The sequence below is a fragment of the Triticum aestivum genome, chromosome 3B (genome assembly GCF_018294505.1).
Source record: "Triticum aestivum cultivar Chinese Spring chromosome 3B, IWGSC CS RefSeq v2.1, whole genome shotgun sequence".
Taxonomy (NCBI): Eukaryota; Viridiplantae; Streptophyta; class Magnoliopsida; order Poales; family Poaceae; genus Triticum; species Triticum aestivum.
In genome coordinates, this window is record NC_057801.1 from 786,269,283 (window position 1) to 786,290,714 (window position 21,432).

A 21,432-nucleotide genomic window follows, 5' to 3' on the forward strand; every position below is an offset into this window, starting at 1 on the left:
GTTCATCGTTTCAGTACGTATCTCGCCAATATTGGAATATCTAAAATGTATTATATTTATTTACAGAGAGAGTATATGTCAAGTGATAGCTAGTGTCCTAGATTTTCGTAGTATCCTTCATGGAAATGGGTAGTTAGTGTCCTTGGCCAAAACGCAAATTTGTGCTACTACATCACGATTTGTGTTTGTTGGTCATGGCATACGGTGGTATAGGACATGTGACACGGACTATAGACTTGTATGTATGTAACTTTTATGTCTTTAATCTCAGTTGGTATAGGTGAAATTGGTGGATCCTATTTTATTAGGTAAGGACCCACGCTATTGCACACCTACATTTATGTTTCCTTGTAGAATTATCTCTAGGTCTTCCTTAAATAAACATGAACAACTTCCTTCGTATTAATCCGATATCATCAATCTGTTCTTCCATTTATATACGAACATAGACATTTTTTTTACAACTATATGCGAACATAGACTTCACACTACCACTTCGCATGGATAGTCTATTTATTTTTTGTAGATGATAGTCTATATTTACCTTTAAACCTCAACCGCTATAACTAGGTCGCAACTTGATATAATGAATCATTTTTTCCTATGTGTTGCCAAATATATTTTAGAGAATATTCATATCAAGTTTGTGTGGGAACCAAATAAACATTTTTTTTTGTATTCCATTCTATATGGTATTTGTATTATTCATCCATATTGTTTTTCCTATTCTGTATTATTTTACGCCCAAAAGGATAGTATGTTCTTTAGTTTTGAATTTTACATAGAAAAAATGTATTAGTTGTTAATTGGTTATCAACTTCTATTCCTTTTACTACCTCAATTTTCTCACTTGTTCTTTTTTTCTTTTTTGGCTGGCTTCTTTTTTTAGGGATATTTTTTTGTCCGTTATGTACGTGCTCTGGAACTGAGCTGACGTTTCAAAAAAAAGGAACTGGGCTGATAGGTTGTTTGTTGGCTCATAGCAGTGTGGCTGGCTTCAGTGTTTTTTTCTCCCATTAGAGTATGAATCGGACTTGAGTACATGTCCCACTTATTCACACGTACAATCATGATGTTTTTTTTCTTAGCAAGATGTGATGATCGCTTCATAAACCGTAGGTGTCCTTCCGTACATCATTGTGATCGCACGTTTTCATCCTAGGCACTTCTACGTGACAGATTTATTATGTGCCAAACAGTGCATGTACAACATATTTGTATGTAATGTACATATCTTTAAATCTGAGCTGTTTATACTTAAAATTAGTGGTCGAGATAATTTAATCTATGTGGATAAACGTAATCGCTTGTTTGTCTCTTGTCTTAATTATATAATAGATAGATAGATTGCCCTGGAGAAGAGCTAGTCGTCAAGAGATCAGCCTCACTTAACAGCTGCAATGTTTACACAAAGACGTAAATTAGAATTGTTTTCATACAGTAATGATAACAGTAAATCTATTTATTATTAGAAATTAAGGAAAATTACAAATGCCTTGTGCCCGAAAAACTTAGCATGATGTCATGTGCCATATAATAGACAGAGGACGGAAAGTTAGCTCATCCCAACTTGAAACTTGAATAAAGTATTAGCAGGAAGCATTTCGAAGGAAATTAAGAAAAAAAGGGAGGAGAATAAATAGATTCTCTAGAATGAAGAATCAATATAGTACAACATGAATAATCTGTGCTTCCTCACTATGAAAATAAACGTATGCATTCTGATGCTTGCAAAGAGCAGACAATGTTCCTTCAAAAAATAGACATGTTGCACCTGTTGTAATTATTAATGCACCGTTGCCCTGGCCGAAACCTCCCTGCAAGAAGGCACTAATTTGTCAAATCGTTTTATGGAATTGAGAACGTGTGTCATATTTTTTGTGGACCAAAAGTAATATAAAAAAGAACATACAGAAATCTTAATTTGAGAAGTAGGTAGGAAAAACTATAAGAAATCTACAGGTAGTATAGAGACCATGATTGAACGCTGGGAGACGACGGCAACCAAAAGCTACCAACTAATCAAAGAATCTCTAGGTAGATATGGATCATGAACTTGTACGCACCTCATATGTTGCCTTACCTCAGTAATCCTCAATCATGCTAATGTTTTCCTCGTCTGTACGTCTTGTTGCCTACAAATGTACCTGTTGACTGCTGTTGTGCAAGTGCATGTACTGTACGCACTTCTGAACATGCTGCCACGTACGAAACGGCAGTGCGGGCTGCCGCAAATCCTATGTCGACGGGCACGACACCAGCAATTCTTGATGTAAATAGCGGATCCGATTTTTCAATCTCCACGGGAAAAGAAATTGAGACTGGGAAAGATAAGGCCAGATTGCATCGTCGAGTGCTGGTGGAATCAAGCGTGCAGAATCATCAATTGTGGTTTGAGAACGCTGCCTACCGGATCAAAGCCAAAGGCACCATGGAAGGGGCGCCTGAGGAGAGATGGGGAAAGCGGCTGCGGCAAGGACACGATCTCACGCGGATGGGCTGATGTGAGGAGGAAGCGCTCTATACGTGTAGAAATAATGTTAGCGTACCAGACCATCGTGATCTAATTTCCTTGAGATCTGGAAGGTAGGGAAGGGGCAAGCATGTATAGCATCGAAGGAGCACATCAGATTGAATCTTAACCCGAGAGAGGAGAGGCCAAAATCTTTTGTTTTCTCAAAAAATCACGTGAGATTGTGTAACACGGGGAGATGGACTTCTTTTGTGAAACCCACAACGATATGGACTTTTTTTCCTTGATAGTACATAACGATATGGACTCTTTTTCTTTGAGGAAACATAACGATATGGACTTCCTATCATGGCTTGCTTAATAGGGTATATCTAAGAGTCTTCTAACGTGTAGGTTGGATCACGCTATTTTTTTGACTCACATAAATCGTTGTACTTGGTAACATGGTAAATAGTGTAACGTAAATCATAGGGTTAAGATAGATTGATTAAATTAGTAAATAGTATATATTAAGATATAATATTTTTTTCCGCTGTAGACAGTTTAAGGTGGGACAAAATTCGAGGACTCCTTGAGACATCACATCCGACGGTTAAAACTACTTAATTTGAATATCGGATGGCTAGTTTTCTTAGTTACCGAGGATTAACGTGGTTACTCGTATGGTGCCTCCAATTCGTAGATATAAGATATAAGATATAAGATTGCATAACACCATAGAGTGGCACAAAAAACCAAAGCCATGTGTGCGAGTTGGAGTGGATCAAACAGACCAAAACAAAATCAATGATGCATAATTTAAAATAAGCTAGGTCAAAGATATAGCAACTGAGTTAGCACAAGTTATGCTCAGTTCGTGATATATGCCAGCACACTTTTCAATCTCATCAACTTAGATAAGGAGAGTGAAATCTTGCAAATACGCACCTCGAAATAGTACAACGTAATTAAGCCTGAGTAGCGGAGAGATAAAAGGGAGCGTAAGGATAAACTGTCTCCATCCAGTGACCGGACTCGTGCACCTTCTTTAGCTCCATGGATTCGAGGAAGAACATGAATATACCCATCACGGTCCGAAGGAACAGCATATCGCCCTCCTCAGCGACTCCGATGATCTTTGTCGGCGTCATAAACATAGAATAATGAGACTCTGACATTGTGGGCAAACCTGGAGGATCGTCGGTCAGATCAATTGTCATGCGGGAAACCCAACTGTCGCCATCCCACGCCCACAAATCTAGATAGGAACCCTGCACCCCGATGACGCCGAGCATGCCATCATTGATCTTAAGGAGACGGATATTGGCGCCGTTGGGCGTGGTCGGCCGCCTGAACGTGGTCAGGCTCCGTTGGTCTGTATCGAAAGCCAGAACTAGAGATTCATAGATCGGCTGGTACAAGGTGCTTCCTATGACGGCGCAAGGTTCTCGGCAAAATTCACATGTGAACTTCAACCTCGTCGATGGGGTCCACTGACCTGTGAGCGAGGAGTAGACGATGCCAACTATGTGACGCCAGTTGCGGTGGTTGAACACCACGGCAACACGGAAAGGGCTCGAACTGCGCACGGCGCGTCGGTCGGCCTCACCGTCGCGGCATTCACATATGAGAGCCGCGCTAGCGTGTCTATCTCCGCTGGGCATCCCTTGCGCCTCGAGCTCTCCCATTAGAACGCAGTGGCCCTCGCCGGTCACAGGGTGCCACACCAGGAACCGGCGCCATCCGTCGTGGAGGAGCACACGGTCGTGGCGGCAGTCCACGAACCGGCAGGTAGGCAACCGATCGATGGACTCCAAGGAGAAACTCACGGGGACATGGTCGCCCGCCGGCACGAACCCGCGCGGGAGGGGGCTGCTGGAATTATGGAAGAAGCCAATGGTGATGGGCCGCCCACGATGTGTGCGGTATAGATCACGGAGGAAGCCAGGGTCCTTGAGTGCCCGGCGCCACGCCTTGCATACGGCGGAGGCGCGGGCGAGCACCACTGGTGGATGCGGCGGCAGGCGCTTGAGGATCTCAAGGTGCATCTCTTCCGGCAGGCTGCTCATGGCGGCGTAGGCAAAGTTAAATTCTCATCTACGATTGAGATCCGAACGCACGCGCGCACGTGTATATATCTACGTACAGTACGCAGGTGGGACTCTTTGATCGAAGTGTCCGATGGGAAGTTGCCAGCTCGTCTCCTAAAAATCCGCCGGTGCCTCCTTTATCGAAATCGAAATATCCAATACATGATGTTTAATTTGGAGCGAACTTTCCAAACTCAAAACACATCCTAATGCAAGGAAATGAATAATAGATGAGATCTGTTATGGATCTTCAGCCGTCCAATGACCGAGGCCATATTTGATTATATACAAGTACTAGATAATTTCCCCATGCGTTGCAGCGGGAATATAAAGATTAATTGAAGATGAATTATATATGAAGAAAAAGATCTAAATCAAAATATACTATTTTTTACCCAGAAAATATTATGTACTTGCATTGTGCGAATAAAGAGTATGCATGTACACCGTGCAATAGCATCTACAACAATTTAAATCAGGGAATTTGGCAACCATTAAAGAGTAGACAATTTTTTTTTGAAAGGATCTCAACTACTCCCTCCGTTCACTTTTGAAGTCATTTCAGACAACTCAAAATAGGCTGTTTTGCGAGCTAGCGAGCGCCCTATTTATATATAGCTACCGAGTTTGAAATAGTTTGGTTCATCTCCATATATAGCTGGCCAGCAGCCAGGTGTGTGGTGCGATCGTACGTACAAGACTTCCAACGGCCCAACGTAATTCATGCATGTCCATTGCAACAACAACAAAAAAACGTAGTGCCATAAAATATCCACACACAATCCTACTCATTAATTGATGAACTTGGCTCGATATGTTGCCTCATTGCCGTCCTATGTTCTTTTAGGGGATTGCCACTGTGCTGGAGTATAGAACCTAAATCATTTCTGCTTACCTTTTCATACCATAGATATTATTTCTACATAAACCAAAAATATATATAGATGAATCTTTCTATTGTGATATACCTATATATGTTTATTTTTGGGTCTGTTGGGCAACTACTAAGAGAATCTTATTTCTCTTTTCTCTGTCGACTTTACATATTTGTTCATATTTAGATGTATGCAACATTCATTGTATTTGTTTTGCCTATGTGTGCAAAGCAAATAGAATATTTTTTAGTGCTCACAAAATATGGACTTTTCCCTGGATGGATGGTTCTCAGCGTCGAAAGAAATTATAAGTCAACTTGAAATTAGCAAATTTACTTGTTTATAAGAAAAATAAATAGAATCAAACGCTTACTTCACAAGTTTACTATGCTTCTTTAGTGGAGAGGAAACAAACCCTAATTCCAAAACACAATTTATGGCTCTTATTCATATGACATTATCTAGTAAAATACTTGTACGTCCTTGCACGAATTATTCCGCAGCTTATTGAGATCGACCGTAGTAAGAGCTACAGTACGTATGTACTCCTGTAAACATGAAGATATAGTCCGGTCGTCTTAACTAATTGGTAAACCTTATAGGGTACACCGGCGTCTTATCGGGGCCGTTGAACAACCCGAAGTTCCTCTCAGTCTCGAGCCCTCCCTTTTGGTTCTCGTTGAACATGGCGAAGATGTACGTCTCCAGGGGCCCGGCCCTCTTGGGCGTGCCTTTGCCGACGTGGTCGATCAGGTTCTGGTTGTACGCCTGCGCGTTGGTGGGGGTTGCCAGGTCGTCGCCGGCGGATGGCCACCCGCTCTCCGAGACCACGATGGGCACGTCCGACGCACCCGCCTGCTCCATGGCCGTGTACATAGCGTCGACCATGGCGTCGAAGAGGTTGGTGTAGGTGAGGCCGTTGCCGTTGTCGTTCACCGGGTTGGTGTTCGGCTGGAAGAGCGCGAAGCTGAGGTCGATGGTCGGGGTGTCCCTTTTGGCGATGTAGGGGTACACGTTGGCGAGCAGCGGCGCGCTGGTGTCCTTGAGCAGCTGGGTCACCTCCGACATATACGCGTCTTTGAACACGCCGCTGGAGGGAGGCGAGGAGGACGCGAGCACGCTCATCTTGACCGCCGTGGAAACCTTCACGTCAGGGCGGCTGGCCTTGGAGAGCGCGGCGTTGAGGTTCTTCATGGCCCGGACGATGTTCTGCGTGTCGCCGCCTTCCACCTCGTTGCCGGCGGCGATATACTTGATGCTGACGCGCGGGTAGGCCAGCACGTTTTCTTGGACCCAGGACGCCGCCAAGCCGGCGTCGGAGGCGAGGGCGGAAAGGTTGCCGTTGCCCACGTCCATGATGAGGTCGATGCCGGTGTCGCCGAGGGCCTGGAGCGTCTCGGGGTCCGGGGCGTAGATGCGCATGGCGCTGATGCCCTTGGTCCCGTAGAACTGCACCACGTCGGCCCGCGATGGCAGGGACTGGCTGTCGCCTTGCATCCCGTTGCACACGCCGATGGATTCCACCTCTGCCCGCCAGCGCCAGGGATAACAGTGAGTAGATTGACAGCAATGCAAACAACCGGTGAATGTGATGAACGGAGACATGCATTCTTGCAGGTTGGTAGCTTACCGACAGGGATGGACGCCAGGATTCCGACGACCAACGCCACGGCGAGCGCGAGCGCGGAGGCAGAGCACGTACGCTGCCGCGCCATCTTCGGAAGCTCGATCAGCTTGTTAGGCTAGGAAACAGTTGAGACACGCACGAACTCGGCTACTGTGGTACTACAACAGTAGTAGCTAGCTAGGCCTCCTATTGCATGCAAAGGGTATTACCAAGCAGCACAGCCTATATATAGGAGTAGGACTGGATTCCAAGAGCGGCTTGTTTGGCGAGTTGGAAATAGTTTGGCGAGAATTTCCGGTTCGTAGTTATTAGTCCACCCTCGATCGTGCTCTGGTTTCCATGTTTGTTCCAATCTATAGCTGGCCAGAACCAGAAGCCATGTTTCCATGTGTGTGGTGTGATCGTATGTATACATGACTTCCAACTGTCCAACGCAATGCATGCATGTCGATGGTCCGGCCATTTTGTCTGCCTAATCACCGTGCGCGCGCGTACGTACGAGACCCGGCACCAGTCGCGCCCCGAGAAACTCGTGGCCTTCCTTCCTTGTTTTCCACATCATCGATCCGTTCGTCACGCTGTGTGGTCACCTGGCCGGAAGTGTACGACGGGCATGGAATGGATGCATCGGTCCAAACTCCAAACATGTGGCTTATCCGTGCAGTGGAATTACGTACGCGAAAGGCCAGAGAGTGGAAGAAAAGTCGTGTTGCCAAGTGCCTTGCCCTGTTGTTTTCCGTTTTAGTCCCGTGACCCAGACCAACGTGTACGCCGGGTATGTATGTAATGTATCTACGTGGTTCCAAAATTGTGGATTGTCTGTGTAGTGGAATTCCAGCGGATACTAGACAAAATGGTGCTTTCGCCGATGCTTTGTTTAGAGCATGGTGCATTTCTTCTTCTTTTTGTCCCTACTAGTACATATACCGATGCTAGCTTAGCCGAAACAAGGCACAATATTTTTCGGAGATGTAAAAAGCACTTTTTGATGCTCCAAATATTTACATCATCGGTTTGGAGCACCAAAATATACCTCATCTATTGGAGATGCTCTAAGGCCTTGTACAATACTAGGTGCTTAGAAAAATAAATCGGATTTTCTGAAGCACCAGTGTCTCTATTTTATAGAAAAGACATGCTTATAAGCGTCTATCTTCTACAAATAAGCACCAGTGCTTAAAGAAACACTGATTTATTTCTCCACTGGTTGTTGAGCGAGGAGAAGACACTGGCGATCATGCAGTTCGTCTGCGAGTTCTTGAATACAACGGCCACGCGGAAGGGACTGGCATGGCACCCCATGCCTTGGCCTTTGCCCTCTTCACCTGTGGCGGAGTCGCAGAGCAGCGCGGCACCGAATGAACGAGATGCCGCTCGCCAACTAGGAACCGATGATCCCACCCGTCGCTAAGGAGGACGCGGCCATGGCGGCTATCCACGAACTGCCAGTCAGTCCTCCGATCACCGAATCCACGGGCGAAGCTTGCTGGGTTGCCGGCGTGCACGAACCTATGTGGGAGTTCGTATGAGTTGTGGAAGAAGCCTAGCATGGCCGGAGGCCCGCGGTGCTTGTTGTGTAGCTCGCGGAGGAAATCTGGGTCGTTCACAACGCCGCGCCATGTCTTGCACACAATGGAGGCACTCGCGAGCACTGGCGGAAGCGGCGGGAGGCTGTTGAGGATCTCCAGGTGGAGCTCGTCCGGCAGGCTGCCCATGGCGGCGTCAGCAAAGTGCACTTCTCTCGCAATTGGATCTGATCGCACGCGCATGAGTTCCGTGATGAAGTCTTCCGTTTGCGCCCTGCCGTGTTGCCTTCGAAGATGATTTTTAGTTTTATAAGGAAGAAACTGTAGTAACATATGTTTTTTTTAAATGGAGGCAAAAAATTTGCCTCATCTATTAAATGAGAGGAGAATAGAGTTTAAGTCGGTTACAGTACCCCACCCTACACGGCATGGCAATTACTCGCCTAATACAATTTTCCCTAGTTTCTTAGCACCGGCAGTAACCCAGAGGCTAGCCTCATCGGTAACTATTTTAAGGAGGATCGGGGGCGGCCTGCTCTTGTGCCTGAAGATCCTAGCATTCCGCTCGTTCCATATAGTCGGCGACACTAGCATGGTGAGGGAGGCCATAGCTCTCCTGTTAGGATTTGTCATGTCGGTTCTCCTAACCCACCAATCGAAGAGCGACTCATGAAGATGCCAAACGGTGGTGTCCATGTGCACAAGCCCATATCTTGCAATCACCATGTCCCAAAGCCTGATGGTAAAACGGCATTTGACAAAGAGGTGGATGCTTGTTTCTTGTTCTCTTTTGCAAAGAGTGCATAGGCCATAATTTGGCCAACCTCGGTGCTCCAAGCGATCGGCGGTCCAAATCCGGCCTTGCAAGGCTAGTCATGCGAGTAACACATGTTATATTGTTCGACACGATCTCTTGTCCTATAAATTCCATACCAAGTTGACCACGTTACAAGTTTTCTCAAAATTATAAGTACTCCCTCTATTTTTGTATACAAGGCCACAAATCCATATTACAGGTACGAAGGTAGAAACTAATGCTTACTTAAGCCAATGGTGCAAGCTTGTCTTTTCTCCTCGCTCGAAGTATTAATTAATGTGTATTTTTCTCTTCAACGCACAACAAGACAACCCTCTCACTCCTCGTTGATTGATTAATGTGGTACATGAAAACCAAGCTTCTCACTCCCACATGCATGCAAGGGGTATTAATGTCCTCGGTTGCTAGTGCGAGGCAAACATCATCAAGTTTACCTCGATTGATGTTACTGGCCTTGTATAGTTGCAAATTATAATTTTGATAGTGGCCTTGTATACAAAAATGGAGTGAGTAGCAATTTTGCTAAAGCATGTCGAGATGCGTGTGGCTATTTTCTTTTTCTTTTTTTTCCTTGTTATATTTGATTCACTCACTTAGATGTGCAATGGCTAGAGCACATCTAGATGTGCACTAGACACACCCAAATTATAGGTTTGTTCATGTTTTGTACGTACTCATAACTTCTCAAGGAATACAGGCATATGCACAATAAGTTTTTTTTTGGAAACATGTTTATTAAATTGACAGGAAATATGTTTTCTATGTAACTTCTCAAGGAATCCAGACGCATACACATCAATTATTTCCTCTGACCAAATATGTTTTTTTAGCTCAGAGGAAATACCTTTGTTGACACATATTTGCACCAGGGATTAAGCAGTTAGAATATTTTCTAAGACAAAAGTATAGATATGTTCAAGTTGTCTAAGTACTCATAACTGCTCATGGAATCCAGAAGTATACACACCAATTTGTATTGAGGAATGATGTATTTCTAATTGAGAGGAAATATTTTTGTTGCCACATATGTACGAGGGATTTTGTTTTCAGTTAGAATTTTTGAAGACAAACTACAGATCGCTAATCCGTTTTTAACAGTTGTCAGTGGATACTATCAGCGTGAATACAGATCACTAATCCGCTTAACAGTTTGTGAGATAAATTATTTAAAATTTGGATTTAGGCATTAATCCTCATGACATCCACGCGAGGGCGACTAATTATCGCATGGATGGATGGCTCAATCCTTATAGGCATTTTTCTAAGACACTCGAGTGCACTTACCCTACTAAAAAAAAATCTATCATAATGATATTCATAGTTCTATCATAATCATAATTATATTTGTAGTTGTAATATATAAGTTAAGCAGCCAATGTTTTTCTACAGTACATGGTAGTGCAATCTGACATGACCTTTGTATTCAAAACGAAAGAGGGCTATATAATTGCGCATACTTCCTCCGTTTCTTTTTAGTCCGCATATAAGATTTGGTCAAAGTCAAACTTTGTAAAGTTTGATCAACTTTATAGAAAAAAATATCAACATCTACAATACTAAAACTATATGGTATGAAAATTAATTTCATGGTGCATCTAACAATATTGATTTCATATTGTAAATCTTGATTTTTTTTAATAAACTTAGATTTTGACCAAATCTTATATATATGCAGATTAAGAAAAACGGAGGGAGTATTACTTTGACGACGATAAAAAAACGACTCCATTTTATAATGTAAGTGCAGAAATGAAACTAATAAAGTTGGTAAAACAAAAGGTAAATGTTGGTTATATAAACAAGTAACAGTAAACAACCACGATAACAAATGAAGCCTAACTTTGCAGCGCCAGGAACATATCTCAATGGTCATGGGCGTTGAACACATCATCTACTCTTTGGCCTATGTCGCAACTTTTGGGTACGGGCAGCAGGTGGGACATAAAAGGCACCATAGGGATATACGACATTCATGTTGGCAGAAGTCTGATGCACCTTCTTGACCTCCATGGATTCAGGACATAACATGAATATGCCGATCATGGTCCACAAAAACAAAACATCGCCCTGATCGGCAACCCCAATGATCTTCACTGGCGGCATAAAGTTAAACCGAGGGTCTGTTCTGGGCGATGGAGCAGTTGACAGACCATGAAGAATCTCGGTCAGATCGATCATCTTCTGCAGCACCCACGCATTCGCATATCTTGCCCACAAGCGCAATGTGAAACCCAATACCCCGGCGAGGCCGAGCACGGCAGTGCCCGCCTTAAAAAGACGAATATTGCCGCAATTTGGTCGCTTGAATGTGGTAAGGCTCCCTTGCTCCGTATCGTAGGCCAGAACGAGATAGTCGCATAGTGGTTGGTACAAGGTTTTGCTGATGACGGCACATGGCTCGGGGCGGATTTGACGTGCCGAATTTGGTAGTTGCAGCGGTGAGCTCCACTCACCTGTGACAGAGGAGTAGATGGTGGCCTCCAGGCAGCCTGTGCGTCTGTGGTTGCAGACGATTGCCACGCCAAAGTGGCTCGCATGGCACAACGTGCGTTGACCTATCTTGTCGGCTTCGTCATCGCCGGGTACCACACCACAATCACATATCAGCGTGACACCAGTACTTTCTTGTTCACCGGACACCGGTGGCCCCTTTAGAACGAGGTGGTGGTCGCCTGACATGGGATGCCACAGCAGGAACCGATGACTCGGTCGATCCTTGAGCAGGACGCGGCCGTGCCGGCAGTCCACGAACTGCCAGTTGATCGTCCGATCGATGAATTTGAAGGAGAGTCTCAAGGGGTCGCCAGGTTGCGCCTCCACGAACCTGCGCGGGTACTCACCGTCGTCCGCATTGTGGAAGAAACCCACAGTGACGGGCGCCCCGCTGCGAGCAAGGTAAAGCTCGCGGAGGAACTCGGGGTTGTTCACGACGCGGCGCCACTCCCGGCAGACGGCGGAGGCGCGGGCGAGCACATGGGGAATCGGGGAGAGGCGGCGCAGGATTTCGAGGTGCAGCTCCTCCGGCAGGCTGGTTCCTATGGCGGCGGCGGCGTCACAGCGAAACTCTTTTTTTGTCATCATACGCCGGGTTGCCGCATAAAAATCCCGGGAACCTAGGCCAATACAAAATAACTCCTCTCCACATCCCAGGAACACAGGACTAGCTGCGTATATATGCACGATCTGACCCAACACCCGAGGCCTAGTACGATCCGGACTCATATTCATACTACTTGTATACGGACTCGATTTGAAACTCACGCACGCGGTCGAAAGACGAAAGGGAGCCCTGGGGTTGAGTCTCTATATGCATTTGGGTGTCCGGTTGTGTAGGGCTGTTGGAACCACTGGCTCTATGCATCATACGTGTCTGGCGCTAATACGATGTGCGATGACACCTGCACGGCTGCACCAAGGCCTAACTAACTCAAATACAAAGTTACAAACTGTTTGCATTGCAATGGACTTTCCAAATTCAACACATCATGGTGCAGACAAGTCTGAATCCTACCTGAATAAAAGCTCAAGACAATGTAATATGGCTGTGCGTGCTCCCGTTCTCCATCCGTATCCAGGAGCGGACAGAGAAAGGCTTCTCGGCAATCTCAACGATCCTTGCCCCTCTTGGCCAGTCACCATATCCGCCGTGACCCGTGTGCCGCGCGAAACACAACCACAGTTTCTCGTACGGGCAGCACCAGTCCAGCCCGTGGTTGTGCCCCACGAAGATCGCCTTCAAAAGGTTACCACATTACACAACTCGAGAGATGATCCGGCATGCAGTTCATGAGAGTTTCAGACAAAGTAGTAGTAGTATGCCTTAACTGAAGATCTCTTGGCAAGAGCGTCCATCATGCCCCATTCGGCTACCTGTGGCGCCACATCTTCCTCATTCAGGGAGCCAACGCAGGGCTTTGTTATCTCAGTCTTGGCCTTTGGAGCCACCTTGACGTATGCTGTGCTCGGTATGTGCCAGAAGATGATCTCTGGAATCCTGCAGAGGCTCGCAAAGATGATCCAAATTGTGCAACATCAACATGCAAATGTCACTATGTCAGCTCAGTTGTTGAGTAAGAATTGTGGCAAGTTAGTTTTTGACCTGCCATCTGGATTGAGGGACTGAGACTGGTAGCAGAACCACCGGACCTGTGCAGAGGATATGACTTCCGGGTACGATCCACCGCCGGAGTCGAGGAAATACATGAGCAGAGCAGGGTCTGGTTGCTTCTCATGCGAGAGCACCCGCAGCACGTAGTTGGAGATGCCGGGCCAGAGCTCCTGGGGGCCGACCGACGAGCGCGATAACCCGTCGGCACCGTCGCGGTTCATTTCAGCCGTCATCAGGTCGATCCGCGGCGTCCCTCTGAAGCTGCACTCTGAACCATTCCCGGCACACACCCTACTTACGGACTGGTTGAACACAGAATTCAGCGGGATTTGGAATGTTCGGTTACCTGAGGTTGGCATGGACGCCGCAGGCGGGCAGTGCACCGGCGGGATGCCGGCCGTGGAGAACCACTCAGGCGGCCACTCGAAGGGCATGTCGTCGTGGTTGCCGAACACGGTGGACCACGGGATGCCCCTGCGCCGGGAATGAGAAATCGCCATGTCCCAGTACAGGGTGGCGTTGGGGATCGGCACGTTGTTGGCTGTCACGAGGTCGCCGAGGTACACCACGAAATCTGCCAATAATACAAGAGTAATTTGGAATGGAAGGTGAACATTCAGAGGAAAGCTGGAATTCAGTGAAAGATTCAGGGCAACTGATTACCAGGCTTCTCGGCGTCGAGCACGGTGGCCATGACGCGGTCGGATGCGACATCCTGCGCGGGGCCCCAGACCACGATCCAGTGTCTGCAAAAGGCTTCTCGACGGGTCATCACTGCTGCCTGCCTGTGCAGCCGCTCATCGACGGGTCACGGTCACAGTGGGCCGAGACGCACGGACGTGGCACACTGGCACGTCGTCCCATCTTGTGAAGTTCGTACGTTAGATTATCCAAAGGAATTCACAAAATTATATGCGTCCTTTGGCCAACTGATGGCGATGTTCAGGTTGGTTTATCAGAAGAAAGGCAGAGGCATCAAGAATATCCTTTGGGCACCAAGAATATGCGGCTGGTGGCGATTCGATCGAGCGAAATCCCTGCCACCTATGTTTTTTTAAATTAGCTCGGTGAAGAGTAAAATCGAAAAAAAAAATCTGATTTTGTTATTTTTAGAAACATTGACAAATATTTCAAGTGCTTGCAAAAATTCATCATGGAATCACATTAATGTAAGGCTTAGAAAAATAATAAAATCAATGCTTCAATATGCTTTTGGAAGTATTGATTTTGATTTTTTTTTTTTACCATGTCTTCTTCGTATGTGATTCCATGACGAATTTTTGTAGGGCAGTGTTGGGCGCCAGATCTACTCCTAGTCGTCTTGTTCCTCCCTTCTCGATCTCTTCCTTCGTTTCCTACCCGCCTGCGCACCAGAGCCGCACGAACAACACGCGTGAGAGAACCCCCACCCCACCATCCCGACCAACCCCAACACCGATGACCTCGCCGGCTCGCCGCCCGCTCGCCATCCTCGCTCTCGGAAAGCCGCAATTCCAGGAGCCCACCCATGGTTGCAGGAAAAATCCAACGCCAGTCGAAGCTTCCATGGTTGCCTGTCACAGGGAAAAAAGTGTGCTCGTCGTCGTCTGGTTGCAGCAAAAATAAAACGTGCATCATCCCCACCGGAAACACTTCATTGTCGTGATTGTAGCAAATCTGAGTGCCAGTTGTAGCTTTCCTGCTGCCGGTTGAAGCAAAAAATGCAGCTCCACCGGACCACCGTTGTAGCTCTGCTAGACTGCGGTTCTAGCTCTTGTGGCCATAGTTGCAGCTCGCCTTGCCTGGTTGTAGCACGTCATGCCGGCGGCCATGTCGTCCGCAGTCACCGATGCAAAAAACAAAGTCCACCCGTAGTAGGAAAACCAACAACGGTTGTAGCAAAAAATCGCTGTCCCTCATCTCACCGTGGCTGTTTGTAGCAAAAAGAGATGTGGGTTGTAGCACCCAGGCTAGTCAGTTGTAGCAAAAAATCCCCATGGTTGTAACCTCAACATCCGCCAGTTCCAGCAAAACTTGCGCCGATAGGTTGTAGCACCGAGGCTCATTGGTTGTAGCAAACAATCACCATGGTTGAAACCTGGAAGACCACCGATTCCAGCAAAATTGCACCGAGGGGTGTAGTCCCATCATCGCCCATTGCAGCTTCGGCGTGGACGGATCCGGCGAGCCAAGCAGAGCTCCGGTGGCGCGAATCCAAAGCAGACCTGGCCAAGGGCGGTCAGATCGGCTGATTCCCGTGGCGACGGTGCCTTGGGAGGCCTCCGGGCGTCGACGGTTGGCCATGGCAGTGGGGCCTGAGAAGGAGACAGAGAAAGGGCAGGCAGAGACGAGCGACGAGAGAAGTGAAAAAGAGGAAGAAGACGGACGTGCCCCCCCCCATCCTACGTGTCGCTACCCAAGTCGGTAGGTGCGTTCGCGCGTGGACGTGACCGGCCAAAGCTTTGGCTGGTGCTCACCGTGAAACTTTTTCCTTTTTATAAGACTTGAAACTTTTGCCAATGTTTCTAAGAAGTCAGTTTATAATTTATAATTTTTTATTTTGCTATCATCCAATCGTATTTGAGCTCGAGCTGAGAAACTCTGCGTGCAGAAGACCACACTACAATGCCTGGAAAATACTTTCTTGGTGCCACGATGACGTGCCGTCGCTGCTCTGTGCCTACTCCTGGATTGGTCACTATCACAGTCAACATCAGAGTTGGTACGTGGCACCTCATCTCGTGAGCTTGGTATGTTAGATTAAGAAAAACGGAACGAAAATCCAAATGACAGCGACTTGTTCTCAGGTTAGTTTATCAGAAGGTGTAGGCTGGCAGAATATGGTCTGAGTGGAGGAGATGAAATTCGCCCCGAACACCGCCACGGCCAGCCTTTAGGATCGATCCTTCTAGCACTTTCTCCTAAGTAGTGTGTACGCACGCGTACCAGGAGAATTGGCACGTGCACGGAGAATAGTCGCGTCCGCTGCACGCACCTGGCTCTCACCTCCACCCCCGTCATCACCTACATCAAGACCAGACCACAGTGACCGACCCAGTGGGCGTCACGTTCTGCGTCACTCGCGTCGGATCCCCTACGTGCCTGCCTGCGCTCGTAGCAGAGACACTATAACTCACTTGCTGACTTGCGCCCAGCAAAGGATGGTGGTTTCCATTCTTTCGTCCGAACAGGGTACTCCCTCCATTCATAATGTAAGACTTTTTTTTGACACAAAACGTCCTACATTATAAGATAGAATGTAAGACTTTTTTTACACAAAATGTCTTACATTATAAGACAGAGTAAGTATATGTATACTTCTTTGAAAGACACATCGTATTGTGTACACGTATGTATGCATTAATCCGACACTACAAGTTCTGCTTTTCTTGGGATGGACATAGACGTATAGAAATTAATTTAGTCTGGTGATTCTGTAGCACTAGCACTAGTAGTAGCAGCATTACCATTTGGTTCCGGTTTCCTTGGTTCAACTTTGACTAATGTAAGACGTTTTTTTTTTGACACGAAACGTCTTGTATTACGGAACAGAGGAAGTGAAAGTATATGTATATTTCTTTCAAAGGCACATCGTATTGTGTAAATATATGTATGCATAAATCCGACATTAAAAGAGGTTCCTGATGCTCTTTTTCAGATGGCCCCAACGAAAGCACCGGGGTCGATGGTTTTAAGACCAGCTTCTTCCAACGGCATTGGCATTTGTTGAAGGACTACGTGACTAATGCAGTGTTAAGCTTTCTAAATGGGGGCGACCTACCGATTGGGTTCAACGACACTTCCATTACCTTAATTCCAAAGGTACGGTACCCCCAAACAATTTCTCAATACCGCCCCATTGCGCTATGCTCTGTATTATATAAGATTGCAGCTAAGGTTATAACTAACCGTTTGAGGGGTTGTATGGATGAGATAATTAGCGAGGAACAAAGTGCATTTGTCCCTGGGCGACTGATTATTGACAATGTACTGGTGGCTTTTGAAAGTGTGCACACTTTACGTCGGAGAAAGAAAGGCCAAACCATGCATGTGCAGTGAAGCTAGATATGATGAAAGCATACGACAGAGTGGAGTGGCACTACCTTGAGGCTATTATGGCGAGGTTGGGCTTCAGTGGAGTTCTAATCAGCTTAATTATGAAATGTGTCACCTCTGTGCGTTTCTCTGTCAGGGTTAATGGGGAGCTCCAACCCTACTTCACACCCTCTCGGGGGCTTCGACAAGGGGATCCCGCGTCACCATACTTATTTCTGCTCTGTGCAGAGGGTTTCTCGTCATTACTCAAATATCATGGTCACATTGATAGGGGTATCAGGACGAGTATTCGGTCACCATGGGTGAGTCATTTGCTTTTCGTGGATGACTGTTTGATTTTTCTCAATGCTAACTCCAATAGTGTGGAGAGATTGAATGATATTCTGCGGATTTATGGTGAAGCTTCAGGTCAAAGTGTGAATAAGGATAAAAGTGCCATTTCTTTAGCCCGAACACACCCAGCTCCACCAGGCAGGCTGTCAAAGGAACATTAGGTGTCATGGTGGAAGCATTTAGCGACAGATATACCTTGGCTTACCTACTCCTGTTGGACGGATCACGAGTTGCACTTTCGAGCACATTGGTGAGAGGTCCAGAAGCAAAATGCAGGGATGGTCTGAGAGGCTCTTTGCATGCGCTGGAAAAGTGACACTCATTAAAACCATCATCCAGGCGATCCCTACTTATAGTATGAGCTGTTTCCTGCTAACGAAGAAGGTTTGTGCAAAACTGACGTCAAGCATGGCACGGTATTGGTGGAGTAGTTCCATTGATAAAAGGTCGCTTCATTGGATCTCTTGGAAGGAGCTGACAAAACCAAAATGTCAAGGAGGCATGGGCTTCTAGGATTTACATATGTTCAACCTAGCTCTTCTCGGCAAACATGGGTGGCGTTTCATGACAAATCCTGCATCTCTTTGCACAAGAGTTATGAAGGGCAGGTACTTTCCAGATGTTGATTTCTTGCAAGCTGCTGTACCCAAGGCCGCGTCAGCAATTTGGCGGGCCATCATGGCAGGTCGTGAGGCCTTGCTTGCGGGTATTGTTATGCGAGTTGGCGATGGTACTTCTATCAATGCATGGATTGACAAGTGGATCCCTACAACACCTACAAGGACACCATTGTTGACACCAATGGCACCTACTATCTCACTTGTCAGCGACCTGATTGATGTAGATAACTGGTCCTGGAAACAGGATCTAGTCCGACAGAATTTTATCGCACAGGATGCAGAGGCTATACTGAATATTCCTCTACGACGCAGCGGGGGCGCAAATACAATGGCATGGGCACATGAGAGGATAGGTAACTGCACCGTTAAGTCAGCGTACTGAGCTCTAGTGATTCAGAAAGAGCATCAAGCTCGAGAAGAAGGACCGAATACAGAAGCTTCAGTTAATAAGCAGCAGTTGTGGAAAGCTCGGTGGTCTCTCAAGGTGGTACCTAAAGTATGTGTGTTCTGGTGGAGAGTACTCCATGGTATTCTGCCAGATGAATGCACACTAAAGTATCGACATATTCGAGTTATCAGCACATGCAAGCTTTGTCAATCACATGATGAAGATCTACAGCATGCCATGTTTTGTTCACATGCTCGAGGTTTTTGGGATGAAGCACGCAAGCTCTTGGATATCAAACTACCGCGCCTTCATCCCACAATTTGGGCAGCTGATATTTTATGTGAACCAAGGTTCTCAACAAGAGAACGAGCAACGATCATCACTGTGATGTGGTCCCTTTGGACTTCCCGTAACAGATGGACGCATGATGGGGATAAATTGGATCCGGCCAACTCCATGAGGCTTACTCGAGAAGCTCTGGCCCTGCTTGATATTCCAATACAACACATAAACGTCTTGCCAGGTCATGGTTGGCGGCCTCCGGAACCAGACCAAGTCAAGATAAACACCGATGCAGCTGTTGTTCACGACAAAGGCAAAAGTGGAGCTGGTGGTGTCGCAAGATCATCCACAGCCCTATTGGGTGCTTGGTGCAAACCTCACCCTGGAGTTACAGACCCCATGATAGTGGAGGCCCTTGCTGCTCGGGATGGAGTAATCTTTGCAAATCTCAGAGGGTTCACGCGGGTGCTGGTAGAGACCGACGGCCTGGAGGTGGTTAAGCTCATCTTTGTGCAAAACGTGCTTGCACGGTGACTGGCACCGAAAGCTGGCTTACGGAGACTCCAAGCTTCCTGATCAGCAGCCTTATTGTTGACTGTCCAGAGAACGCTTTTGTTTGAATAAAGCTCTAAATTCCCTGAGAAAAAAACCGACATTAAAATTTCTTTTCTTGGGATGGACATAGACGTATACGAATTAATTTAGTCTGGTGATGCTGTAGCACTAGCAGTAGTAGCATTACCATTTGGTTTCGGCTTCCTTCGTTCAACTTTGACTTACCGTTGACTCACTCCGTACGCGGCGGCTATATACGTGCCATGCACAGCCACCGCTCGATCCCATTCACAAATCCACAGCTCGACCACCTGACAGCTCGACGCAAGGGCAGGCGCAATGAGCAGCAGCAACAACGGCGGCAACAATAGCACTGCCGGCCGCGGCACGACCGCGACACCGCCGAGGCCGCACTGGAGGACAAGGGACCCTACCGCCACCGTCGTCTACGTCGTGCCACCTTCCCAGTTCCGCAGCGTCGTGCAGCAACTCACCGGCGCCGCGTCGCCCAACACGGCCACATCCGACGCTCAACGTTACATTGTTGCGCCCTGCGTCGTCCTCGCCAACGCGGGCCATGCGGCGGTTTGGAGTCGTGCTGAAGGTGGTGGCGGCGAGGGGGCAAGTCGTGGTACCGGTGGTGACAGGACGACGACAACGACGATGAGACAGATGTTGGAGGAGTGCATGGCTTGGGCTTCCGACGACCATGACGAAAACTAGCTTCATAGTATAAATCGGTGGCACGAGCTACGCATAATTTTTCTGTTTCCAAACAGACGGTTAACTAGGGTGTGCAATTGTTGTTTCCGACCTCAATCGTCACCAAAATCAAACATGATGGACATGCATTCCCTTACCTGCTGGGAAAAAACAAAAGAAATAGATATTGGAGAAATTTTTCCATGATGGGTGATTGGGAGTTTATTTCACAGAAAATCAAGAAAACTCATAATAGGGTAGAGATTGTTTGACTAATTATAGCTGCACTGAATCGTGTACTGCAGAGTGATAAAGAGTAGATGTCCTTCATGTTGTGAGGACTTATGGTCAATCGATTCTAACCCTATGATTCATGAATAAAACTCCCTTTTAATGTGCAAAAAAAAGTTTACCCAGTCCAGGTATACTTTAAGAGAAACTATTAGGGTGTTAGCATACTTGCCACCGGCATTCTGGCACCACATATAGGCCGACCAGGAGCTAACCATGAGGAAATTAAGGTGCGACATGGGGCAGAAGGCCAGAAACAATGAACCGGAGTCAGATGGATAAAGTATGTACTTCCTCCGTTCGCGAATAAATGTACATCTAACTTTTATACTAAGTTAAAATTTTGAAAATTTGACCAACTTTATAGAAAAGACTAGTACTCCCTCCATTCCATAATGTAAGACTTTTTTGACATTAGTGTAATGTCAAAAAAGGTCTTACATTATGGGACAGAGGGAGTAGCATATATGACATCAATTTGGTACATATGAAACCACATTTCAATACGAATCTAATAATACTAATTTAGTGTCATAAATGCTGCTACTTTTCCCTATGAAAGTTGGTCAAAATTTTAAAACTTTGACTTAGGACAAAATCTAGATGTACACTTATTCGCAGACGGAGGAAGTACCCCTTCCAGCTCTCCCTCGCCATGGGCGGGCGGAACCTGCAGCCTCGCCTGATGCACAAGCTGTTGCTTTCCCCCACCAGGATCCTCGCCGTCCCGT

The 21,432-nt window shown here is 46.7% G+C and overlaps 3 protein-coding genes across 3 annotated transcripts; all 3 read right to left on the minus strand.

Annotated features, from left to right (window-relative positions):
- Positions 1 to 1,510: 1,510 nt before the first annotated feature.
- On the minus strand, positions 1,511 to 4,677 carry LOC123066567 (uncharacterized). Its single transcript, XM_044489621.1, has 2 exons — positions 3,401 to 4,677; positions 1,511 to 1,817 (listed from the first exon to the last, which is right to left on the minus strand). The coding sequence occupies exon 1, from the start codon at positions 4,519 to 4,521 to the stop codon at positions 3,421 to 3,423; it is 1,101 nt and encodes a 366-aa protein (XP_044345556.1). The 5' UTR covers positions 4,522 to 4,677; the 3' UTR covers positions 1,511 to 1,817; positions 3,401 to 3,420.
- Positions 4,678 to 5,821: 1,144 nt separating this feature from the next.
- LOC780694 (glucan endo-1,3-beta-glucosidase GII) lies at positions 5,822 to 7,395 on the minus strand. The gene is made up of 2 exons (XM_044489622.1): positions 7,048 to 7,395; positions 5,822 to 6,943 (listed from the first exon to the last, which is right to left on the minus strand). Exons 1-2 carry the CDS (start codon positions 7,130 to 7,132, stop codon positions 6,000 to 6,002), a joined length of 1,029 nt encoding a protein of 342 aa, XP_044345557.1. The 5' UTR covers positions 7,133 to 7,395; the 3' UTR covers positions 5,822 to 5,999.
- Positions 7,396 to 12,809: 5,414 nt separating this feature from the next.
- LOC123067906 (probable inactive purple acid phosphatase 16) lies at positions 12,810 to 14,267 on the minus strand. Its single transcript, XM_044490492.1, has 4 exons — positions 14,159 to 14,267; positions 13,842 to 14,069; positions 13,487 to 13,763; positions 12,810 to 13,381 (listed from the first exon to the last, which is right to left on the minus strand). Exons 1-4 carry the CDS (start codon positions 14,265 to 14,267, stop codon positions 13,183 to 13,185), a joined length of 813 nt encoding a protein of 270 aa, XP_044346427.1. The 3' UTR covers positions 12,810 to 13,182.
- Positions 14,268 to 21,432: the final 7,165 nt, after the last annotated feature.

What these genes read in the sequence shown, in the direction of transcription:
- LOC123067906 (XM_044490492.1), bottom strand. Translation starts at nt 14,267, where the DNA reads ATGACCCGTCGAGAAGCCTTTTGCAGACACTGGATCGTGGTCTGGGGC. An exon ending in GCTCGACGCCGAGAAGCCTG is followed by an intron (nt 14,070 to 14,158) that starts GTAATCAGTTGC and finishes TATTATTGGCAG; the next exon opens with ATTTCGTGGTGTACCTCGGC. An exon ending in TCCCTCAATCCAGATGGCAG is followed by an intron (nt 13,382 to 13,486) that starts GTCAAAAACTAA and finishes GAGCCTCTGCAG; the next exon opens with GATTCCAGAGATCATCTTCT.
- LOC780694 (XM_044489622.1), bottom strand. Translation starts at nt 7,132, where the DNA reads ATGGCGCGGCAGCGTACGTGCTCTGCCTCCGCGCTCGCGCTCGCCGTG. An exon ending in CCTGGCGTCCATCCCTGTCG is followed by an intron (nt 6,944 to 7,047) that starts GTAAGCTACCAA and finishes GCTGGCGGGCAG; the next exon opens with AGGTGGAATCCATCGGCGTG.
- LOC123066567 (XM_044489621.1), bottom strand. Translation starts at nt 4,521, where the DNA reads ATGAGCAGCCTGCCGGAAGAGATGCACCTTGAGATCCTCAAGCGCCTG.